General features: G+C 40.0%; 2 protein-coding genes across 5 annotated transcripts in view; both read left to right on the forward strand.

Moving 5' to 3' along the window:
* The window catches only part of pnpla6 (patatin-like phospholipase domain containing 6), a 36,396-nt gene extending 27,569 nt beyond the window's left edge, over positions 1-8,827 (forward strand). For 2 of the 3 annotated variants that reach the window (XM_008412136.2, XM_008412223.2), the window contains 7 exons: positions 2,424-2,540; positions 4,605-4,753; positions 4,885-5,037; positions 5,347-5,466; positions 5,592-5,679; positions 5,967-6,112; positions 7,284-8,827. In XM_008412136.2, the coding sequence (XP_008410358.1) occupies positions 2,424-2,540; positions 4,605-4,753; positions 4,885-5,037; positions 5,347-5,466; positions 5,592-5,679; positions 5,967-6,112; positions 7,284-7,349 (839 nt within the window). In that variant the 3' untranslated portion in view covers positions 7,350-8,827. The remainder of the gene's footprint in view (positions 1-2,423; positions 2,541-4,604; positions 4,754-4,884; positions 5,038-5,346; positions 5,467-5,591; positions 5,680-5,966; positions 6,113-7,283) is intronic. The other variant, XM_008412304.2, reaches the window with a different exon arrangement.
* Positions 8,828-9,994: 1,167 nt separating this feature from the next.
* The window catches only part of LOC103466375 (ependymin-like), an 8,342-nt gene continuing 7,909 nt past the window's right edge, over positions 9,995-10,427 (forward strand). For both annotated transcript variants that reach the window (XM_008411932.2, XM_008412007.2), the window contains exon 1: positions 9,995-10,320. In XM_008411932.2, the coding sequence (XP_008410154.1) occupies positions 10,245-10,320 (76 nt within the window). In that variant the 5' untranslated portion in view covers positions 9,995-10,244. The remainder of the gene's footprint in view (positions 10,321-10,427) is intronic.

Raw genomic sequence — 10,427 nt, forward strand, 5'->3', positions numbered from 1 at the left:
TCCTATTCTAGATCCCACTGGCTTTGTTATACACCCACATAAGCCTTTCTGTTCTTAAATCAGTGTGTTGGACTATAATCCAGCTATGCAACATTTCCGAGATCTGAGATGCTCCCTGGGCATGTTTGAGCGTCTTATGCATGACCACGAAGTTTCTTTTTGTCCAAGACATTTGAGCTAAAATAATTTATTTTCCCTTGGAAGTTCATAATATGACACAAAAAAAATTGTCTGTGCTGGCTTTTTTTTTTTAGTATATATATATATATTTTTTTTTTTTTCTACAATAAGTTGAGGGTTAATGAGTTGATTTTGACATGGAGATAGCGATTTGTTGCGAAACTCTTCACGCTCCTTGAACTTTTTCACATTTTAATGGCATTTTATGTGTTGGAGAAACACATAGATTAGTGCCGGGGAATAAATCAATGGCAACACATATGGAGATAGACGCGTATCGGTAGATAATGCATCYGATAGAATTTTCAATACTTTTACTGAACTCCAATCCAGAACCGCACAGCATTCTGGGTAATGTAGACAGATTGAAAGACTTTAGCCGCCCAACCTCTCACTGCCAGCTAGGCTAGGTTGGTGGGATCAACCAACTCACTCACTCTTTGGTTACCTAGCAACAACCTGCTCAGTAACGTGCGCAGCAGCAGTTTCAGGTTTGGCCACCGTGCCTCATAACCGCTTAAAAATAAACGACTGTGTGGAGTGAAAAATGTGGATAAAACAGGAAATGTCATATTACCAGTTTGGCTGGATATTTAAAACAAAAAAAACTAATCAATAAATGTTTAATATTGACTGATAAGAAATCCTTATCAGGATACCGTTTTTGCCACTTTGCCGAGCCATAACATGAATATAAACATTGGCYACAAATGTTCAGATTTTTACCCGATAAAATACTTTGAATTTCTTGGTTTTAACATTAATAAAATGTGAAAAAGTTTAAGGATAATGAATAGTGTTGCAACTCTGAAGTCTCATGAAACACCAAACCTTCATCGTGTGTTTTCTGTTGCTACGGATCGCTCTGCRTTTCGGAGGATCGAAGTGTTTCTGTCCACGTGGGCTGAACTGATGCCATCCCCCTCCTCCCCCCCGGGAGCGTGTCACTCTCCTGTTTTTACTTCAATCATCTCTACCTACAGGAACATGTTCAGCCTCTCCTGCTCAGCTCCTGTCCTTCTCCCTGGCTTTGCTTCCTTTTAATTTGCATGCCAGTTCTTGAAGATCAGCTGTAAATATGAGAATGTGTTCTGGATCCTGTTGTTGCACACTGTAAACCCTTATCTAAACCGAACAAAGCCCTTGAATCGAAATTTAAGCCGGTTGCCTCTCTATAGTCATGTTTTAGTAGGATAATCCCACCTTAGCAATCAGCATACTACATGCACAGCGGCACCCCTCGCTTTTCTCTGTGGTGCTCCTTATCCTTCCAACCCATGCAGCGTCTAGCCTTCTCTTGCCCCCTGCTGGCTCTGAGCTGTGCTGCAGGACTGAGTAGGCTGGTTGCTTCTCTGCCATGTTCACAGTATCAGACCTTGAAATGTTGTCCAGTCAACATCTGCTGCTGCTTTGTCAATAAACATTGCAAGTAAAGGAGCTTTGCTTCCATCTAGCTAGCTAGATATCTAGCTAGATTGATAACTAGATATATTGCTAGATGTATATTTGCTAGCTAGATATCTAAATATATCTAGATATTTAGATTTATATTTCTAGATATTTGGATATCTAGATATCTAAATAACTTTCTAGCTAGCTAAATATCTAGCTAGATTGATAACTAGTTGTATAGCTAGCAAGATATCTAAATATCTAGCTAGATACATTAAAATATTTGGATATCTAGATATCTATGTCTAAATATCTAATTTAATTAGATATCAAGCTAGTTATCTAGCTAGCTATACAGCTAAGTATCTATCTATCCAGCTACCTAGCTATCTAGTGAGCTAAATAGTTATGTAGCTACACAGCTGATTATCTAGCTAGTTACTAGCTAGATAATTAGTCAGCTAATTATCTAGCTATGTAGCTATCTATGTAGACATTTACAAAAGAAATAATTTCGCACAATTAGAAGCAATGAGGCACTGTTGATGGGACACCGTTTGGAGGTCTGTGATAGCCTCTGTGCTCTCTTGGGGGGTTGTTGCCATTTGCTTTATTACCTTTTGCATAAGTCTCACAGGGCTTCTGTGTCGGGTAATGAGGTTTGCAACAGAGTCTAAAGATGAGCAGCACGGCAGTCCCAGCATACGCGGGGATCAGCTGCCGCCCTCTGGCTGAGCTCCCTCTGCTGTTTGGGTTGCGGTCTGTGTCAGCACTAATCAAATAAGGTGTAGGAAACGTTATTGAGATGTTATCCCCCCCTTCCCCTTCCTTCCTCCTCCCTGGTGTGCCAGGCTCTCTGTGGCGCTATGTACGGGCGAGCATGACCCTCTCGGGGTACCTGCCGCCTCTCTGCGACCCCAAAGACGGCAACTTGCTAATGGACGGTGGCTACATCAACAACCTGCCAGGCAAGTACAGGTGGAGTCCCTCAGCCCCCAAAACGCTCMGTGCCTCTGAATGTCTGGCCAGCTCCAGGCGGGGGGGAGGTGGAGCGATGGATGGGGAAGCGCTGTATGAGGGGGAGCCGTATTAATCAATTTACTAATGTTTACCTGTAACGGTAAGTAAGGAGACAGGGTTAGATGAGGGTAGTCCAGTGGTGATGCTGAGTTTTCCCAGTCTAAAAAACATTAAACCAGTATACATTGTTACTTAACTCATCTAATCTCAAGTCAAATATTGATTTATTTTGAGTTAAGATAACAAATCTCATATTTTACAGAGATTCATTACACACACAGTGATATGTTTAAATCCAGTTTGTGTTCATTCTGTTGACTAAATGCGTAGAAATGAAATTCACTTTTTGAATTAAATAAATGAAATAAGGTTTTGATTATTCTTTTACGTACTGAAATGCACCTCTATGTAAAGTTAAGCCTAAAATTATTCATACCCCTGACAAATTTYATTTAAAAATTGAAGTGAGCTCAAATAAATAAATAAAAGGAAACTCGGTTGTGAAAATAAATGTAATTGATCTGTCCCCATTATTGCTCAGCAGATTTTTASAGTTTCTCATCTCCTGGGTTGAGATGAGAAGTGGTGACTCTTTGCCATCACCTTAATCTGTATCCCCCTTCTGATTAAGTCACTCCAAAATGTTATGATTACGCCCATTCAGAAGGAAATGTAGTTAAAATTGAATAGATTAATCTAAGCTTAAATCTGCCAGGGATATGAATAATTTAAGACCATAAAGGTGAATTTCTCAAATGCGTCTTCCGTCAGTTCAATTTTATTTCAGTTAAATAAATGATTGAATGTTTGCTGAATACAGCTCTGGTTTAAAGACGGGAAAAGTCAGCATTTTATTAAACTTGTAGCCATTGGTCCTGATATTGAAGTGGCTGAGAGGATTTTTGCCCCGTCAAGCAGCCTGGTGTGGATCAAGTAAACATTGGGTGGAGAATTTGCCTTCAGTCTTGCACTAAAAACAAAAAAAAATAACAAAGAATATTTGCTTTTATCTTGCACAGCACACCAGTTTGTCCTGACAAGAAAATCYRAAATTGTTAAGTTGGTATTTCTGATTTGTTGTTGGGCTGGGCGATTTCGTATGCTGTCATTATCTCATTTTAGATATTTCTCTTTTATTTATTTAAGACATCTATACGTTAACAAAAGGCATAACTGAGGAACTAAATTGGCTCATTTTGGCTTTATTATGACGCTCAATTTTAACTTGCGCCCAATCTGATTCCAAAAAAATAAGCAACCCCGATGCAAATCGCCCACCCCCACGTCTGTCTGTCATTTTGAAATTATGAAGTCARTTTCTGTCAACTGTGGAAAACATAAACGTTATCTGTGTGTGTTGATACTGAGGGGAGGAACTTTGATTTATAAATAATTACATTTATCTCTTGAATGCATTTAAGGCAGCAGCATCTGGCCTCTATTGGACTCGGGTTAAAYCCAGACGTGCTGCTCTAAGCTGTACATTGTACTGATTAAGACTCGCCAGAGGAAATAATCAGACGAAACACTAATATTTGGACATTTTGTCTCTGCGTTCTTCTGATAAKCCAGACAAAAGGCTTGAAGAAACCCCTTTAAATCAGTATCTTACATGTAATGAATTCAGCTGTTTTTTATTGTATTTCCTGGCTCATACTGAAGGTTGATTGTTTGGGGGTTTGCGGATAGACTTCCTGTTTCTGTCCTTAAAGTAATTCAACGCCACAAAAATGTTTATAGCCACAGAATTCTAAGACAGAGACAGAAAAGCCACAATTTAGACTCCATACCTTTCGAACTGGATATATGTAGTTTTCATCTAACAAATTGGCCATAAATAATCTGAAGTACATCAGCACAAACCCACATTTTTGTGGTTCAAGTCCATCCAGACTCTGTTCCGCCCTGAGTCGGCGTCCAAACAATCGAATCCACGAACACGCTGGTAACTTTGCTCTGCTTTTTTGCTGCTGGTTTTCGTTTTTCCGGGTTGATGTTAAACGTCCAAACAGCGGACATTGCGAGAAACGTGGGTACCAGGACGGTCATCGCCATTGATGTGGGCAGCCAGGACGAAACGGACCTCTGTAACTACGGCGACAGCCTGTCCGGCTGGTGGCTGCTCTGGAAGCGGATCAATCCCTGGGCAGAAAAAGTTAAGGTAAAGAACGGGATGGACTCGGAGTTTACAGCCTTTGAGGACTGTTTGCTGAAAAAAATAAATCTATGAAATCTACTAAAATTTCKGGAATACAATCACAATACTCYAGTTGGCTTAATTTCCTCCCTCAGGTGCCGGACATGGCGGAGATCCAGTCACGCTTGGCGTATGTGTCCTGTGTGCGGCAGCTGGAGGTGGTAAAGAAAAGTGCCTACTGCGAGTACATCAGACCYCCCATCGACCGCTTCAAGACCATGGACTTTGGCAAGTTTGATGAGATCTATGTGAGTGACGATTTATTCCTAGAGCACATTTAGAAGAGCAGGAGCTTCTTAAAGAGACAGAGACCCAAATTAAAGGCCGTAAATTGCAAAGTCAAATGTCTTTTAAATCACGTTTGATATTTTTATAACTGAAGGCAACACAGTCACTTGATTGTGACTTGATTGGAGGTGTAATACACACGCCTCCAAATTGAATATAAACTCAAGTACTTCTATCCTCCTAAAGTTCGGCCATGTTATATCACTAATTAGCTGGAGAAAAAACAAGTGTTTTCTAAAACTTTCAGCATTTTTGAACGTCTGTTGCAGGAGATCGGTTATCAGCACGCCAAGATGCTGTTCACCGGCTGGGCGCGGGGCGACATCATCAAGAACATGTTGAGGGATCACCGCTCAGCTGACTACAACGGCAGCAAGAGGACGGAGGATGTGAGCCCCGCTATAACACACACACACACACATCATGAACGCTGTTGGTTTCCTGTAGAACATACACGTTCACTACAACAGATGTGGATTTACAATATAAGGAGGAAAATCCTTTTGTCTCTCAGATCGACACGTGTCCCGGGGCTGACTTCACGGATCTTGCGGAGATCGTGTCCAGGATAGAGCCGGTGCAAAGCTACGTGGCTACAGAAGGTGAAACCTGCTTCCCAGAACGGAGGAAATGTCAGTTCTGCCCGTAGCGGCATGTTTCTGGAACAGACGTTGCTTTATTCGTGTGTTAGGGTTAGGAATCAATAAGATTTGGAGCCTCTTACTTGTTCTTTTTAGTATTAATACCAATTAAAGGGTCCAGGATACCAATTAAATTAGAATTTTCTGCTACTCTAAATGGCCCCTGCTACTAATACAGTAGGTGTTATTTATATTGTGGGCCCAGTTGAGTGACCTCTATAATGTGTGCCTTAAATCTCTGTGTCCAGCGGAGGAATCAGACTATCTGACGGAGTACGAGGAAGATGGGATGGACACTGTGAGAGAGGAAGAGGGGGATGAGGAAGAGCAAGAGCAAGAGGAAGCCGAGGACCAGTCCCCAGAAGAGTGGGGACAGAACGGCGTTTTCCAGACTGTGAGTCCTGATGAGAAATAAATAAAAGACACAAAAAAAACAAGAGGCTTGTGTCTGCTTCTGGTTTCTGGTTCATGTCTGAACAGTCAAATATTCTGTAGGTTATACAGGGTGTTAGACTCATTTATCTAAAATTAAGGCCTTGAATTATTTTCTTAAAAATGTAAGTAGGCTTTAAATACGTTAATCAAAGGTCTTAAGTCTTGTCGTGGTAAGAATATTTAATTTCATACATTCTTTTTAATCAGGCCAAAGTTTGAGCYGTGTGCAGACTTTCCTTCATTCACTGCGTTCTGTGACTCAAGCTGGTCACGGCCACCGTCAACAGGCTGAAAATACCTGCTAGCTAGCTGGCTAACAAAAAAGCCATTAGCCATCGTAGCACAAAGTTCCTACGACAACGAGCCACAAAAAGACCCCAGAAATTTCACAGTTTTGGTCACTTGCATGTCTCTTGTACATCTCTATCATGACATAGGTCTTAAATTTTAKTCATGATTGTCTTTAAAAGTCTTAAATTTGAGTTGCTGACCCCTTCATTTACCCTCTTATAGAATGAATCCACATAAAGTCTTATTGAAAAATACTAAAGCTACTTTATAACTTTCTCTTCATCACGTTTCGCGTACTTGGCTTCCACTAAGTTAATTTTTCTTGATGAACTCTAAAGCAGTGACTCGTTTGGCGGTTTTGTAAACTTCTAGTTGAGTAAAGTTTGACTTCTCTGTTGAAGTTTTGGTTAGTGACAGCTTGGTGACAACATTTTACCCAGCAGTTCAGTTTCCTCTCATGTTCTCCACCTGGGATGCAGTGCAGCAAATGACGTGTTTTACCCAGAATGTGTCGCTGTTTAAAATCTAACGATGTCTTGTTACCATGTTCAACTAGGCAACATCAGCGACAATAAAACTGAAACCATTGAGTGAAAGATCTGTTTCAAAGAATAACTTCTATGTTATGTTGGAACGCGTAAAGAAAACATACAGAACATTTTTAAATATGAGTTGGAATATGACTATTCAATATTCAAGCTGCAAAGCTTGAATATTTAGGGTAATATCAAAAGCATCGCCTCCTTTAGGGCCCTGGTTTTCAGAAAAAAATTATTGAAGCAGAAAGAGGCCTCGAGTGTCACACTTTAACCTTAAAATGACTTTTTTCTGCTCTGCAGGATGAGGAGAAATCTGTGAGGCAACGGCGGAAACCTGCCAGCGACTCGAACGCTACAGACTGCTGACAGAAGGCCCTGGACCAGCAGAGGACAAAATGGAGGGTCAGACAACCGAGGGGCCATAAACTCTTGACTTAAGACTTGAAATGTGGATGCCACACTCAACATCTGAAATTTCTGCAACGTCGGAGCAATGTTTTTTTTAGGGAGTTTTCTTTGTTTTTCTTTTTGACCACCTTCAAGAACCAGTTTTGTTCTTATTGTGTCGCATTTGCTTTAATCTCTGCGGTCCTAAATGTAAGCAGTTTCTCCTCTTACAGACACTAAGCTGAACTCAATTTATACCACTAGACAAGCTCTCTAAATTTGACTTTAACAGTTATAATTTCTAGAAAAATATGTTTGATTCGACAAAGCGTCTCTCCATTGAGGGTTTGTCTTATTTCACGGTCCTCATTTGCTTTTGCCCGTTCGCTTGTGTGCGTTTTACTCGTGCCACGGTCATTTTTATTTCAGATTGGAAAAGCTTCAATTAGCTTGTTACCAAGACAGCGCTAGGAAAACACTCTGTTGGACAGGCAGAGTGTAAAGGTAAATGTATAACAATCAGGTAGGGTTTATGGTGAATAAAATAAAGCAGCATTTTATTTCACAGGAAAAACGAAACACAACTTGTGTATTTTGAATTCAGCAGAGCAAGGTGAACTAACGGTGCTTTTTCTAGTCTAGATCCGTTGTGAGGAAGCGATCGGAACAGACAAACGCGACTAGATTCTGAGCGACCATTTGTAGGAGTCGGAAACTGTTTCACTTTAGAGATCATGTCGGAATGCGTTAAAGCCTTTTCAACCACACTTCACTGCGGTCAGTGAGCGCGACTGCGGCACATTTGTTGGACTCGCTTCACTACACAAACAAGCTTGTTGGTTCTGTTTGCACAATGTCTGCGCTCAGGGTTTCTGCGTATAACTTGACGTTCACGGGGAAAAAGTAAAAAAAAAATTTGAAAAAAAAGTTGAACAGGGTTTGTTTTTTCAGCTTGATTCTCCAATCGGGTGCACACACACACACACACACTAAAAAAATGTCCCCAAATCTACTGTAAATATTTATTTGAGAACAAAAAATACGCAGAAATCCCGAGTCATCTCAGTGATACTTCTGTTAGAAACTGTAACAAGATTATAACATGTTTAATAACGTCGGTATTCATACATGTATATGGAAGGGATTTTGTAAGTTGACACTTTGCTGCATAACAGGAAACCTAAACCAAAAATAATAAGTTGTTCTCTAAACATCTCTTCTGTTTGTTTCAGCATTTGCTGGTCTGTTTTGTTTTTTTTATTAATTCTATTTATTTTTTAATTTATGCGTCTACCACTGGCTTTGCGATTTAACGAAAGGCGGTCAAGTGTTATTTTAATTAACATGGCTTCAGCTTTTTGCACTGAAATGTCTGATGTACTTTTTGCTAGGACAAGGATTACAAAGAGGTTGTAATTTATGATGCATATTGRGAAATAAACATTACATTTACCCTGGCCTGTTTGAAGTTATCTTAAATCGCTTTGTTTAAATGGTGATAAAATGCATTTCAGTTCGTTGGTCAGTTGTGGAGGTCGATGTTTGCTTTTCGACACGTGCGGCTGAAATTCTCCACACATTGTGCAGTTTGTTTTATTTTTTTTGTCACATTGGTGCATTTCTCAGAATTTAAATTTCAGAAACCAGTTGTTCAATCTTCATATTGCGACACTTCTGCATATCAAAAAAGCAATTCAGCCTCAGGATACTACAAATTTGAAAATGTAAGCTGAGAACACCTGCCCAGTACCTCTCCTTGCATCTTAAGTCAAGTTAATTCATATTTTACATTTTTAGCAAATTCGGTAGTTCAAAGTCCTGAACACGATTAAAACACATGATAAAAGGAAATATTCCAAGGTAGTGGCAGAATAAAGAGACATCATGAAAACTGTGATCTACTTTCCAGATATTTCTCCATCAAAGGTAATTCTAAACAAGTGGGGTTTCATCTTTGATTTAACAGCCCTTAGWGTTTCAGCAATTTTGCAGTTTTCTGGAAGTTTGTTCCAGTTTAAAATGCTCCTTCTCCATGTTTGCATCCGTCTCTGGGGGTTGCATCTTTAAGAACGWGTATGTTCACACATTGAAAACACTTGACAATAAAACACACATTTCRTATTTTCTCATCATGATTACTTTGTTAGTTTGTGTATGAAGTTTTGTCTGTGGGAATCCGTCTGTTSCTACCATCCAAAAAAAAGCTTCTGTTATGATTATGAAAGCTTTGGAAACTCATGGCTCCGTCAAAAAAGAAGAAAAAAAAAAACGTGGGTTGTTGTTTGAACAGTGGAGGAGAGGATAAAAYACGCTGAACTTGGGAACATTCCCATCTGCAGATAAAACAAAAAACACTCCTGGCAACTGCCATGTGATGCTGATAAATCAATTTCACACATTTAAAAAAAAAAATGCTCCAAATGCATCAAAATATACTTGGCTGCTTGTGCAGAGTTAAATTATCGTATCTTATGATGAATAACAAGACTCGTGGCGTCTTGAGAAACTTTCACAGCTCGTGAATGTTTCATATTTTTTCCATTAGTGCCGAAATGTCCATTGTTTATTTTATTAGCCCAGCCCTCCTAGCATCCTGCATCACTACTCCAACATACCAGAATCAAATGGCTGAATTCCCTCATCAGCATTTAGTCGTTCAACTCTGTAGACATGATAACGCGCCATTTTTTTAGTGAGCTCAAATAGCCTCTAACCAAATTAAACGTTCTTATCTGAAGACTGTGGAACAAAAAACAAKCTAGCTATTAGCAGAACATGTGAACAGAGTCAGCTGAGTGCGGCTATATAAGGAGGACTGTGTTTGGACTTTCCTCAAGGCGCCTACAGGTTGTCCTGCTCCAGAAATTTCTCAATATGAACTCCGTCTGTGTGCTGTCCTGCTTCAGCCTGGTGCTGGTAGCTGCTTCCGGTCAGGCACCAAAACCCTGCGGTGAGTGTTTCTGGGAAATGTTTTGGATTCTTTTCCATTTGGAGTCTGTCGCCGTAGTTTATAGACAAAACGAGGAAAACGTGTTTAGGTTATTTCTGTTTCCCCCA

The sequence above is a fragment of the Poecilia reticulata genome, linkage group LG1 (assembly GCF_000633615.1).
Source record: "Poecilia reticulata strain Guanapo linkage group LG1, Guppy_female_1.0+MT, whole genome shotgun sequence".
In the NCBI taxonomy this organism is placed as follows: Eukaryota; Metazoa; Chordata; class Actinopteri; order Cyprinodontiformes; family Poeciliidae; genus Poecilia; species Poecilia reticulata.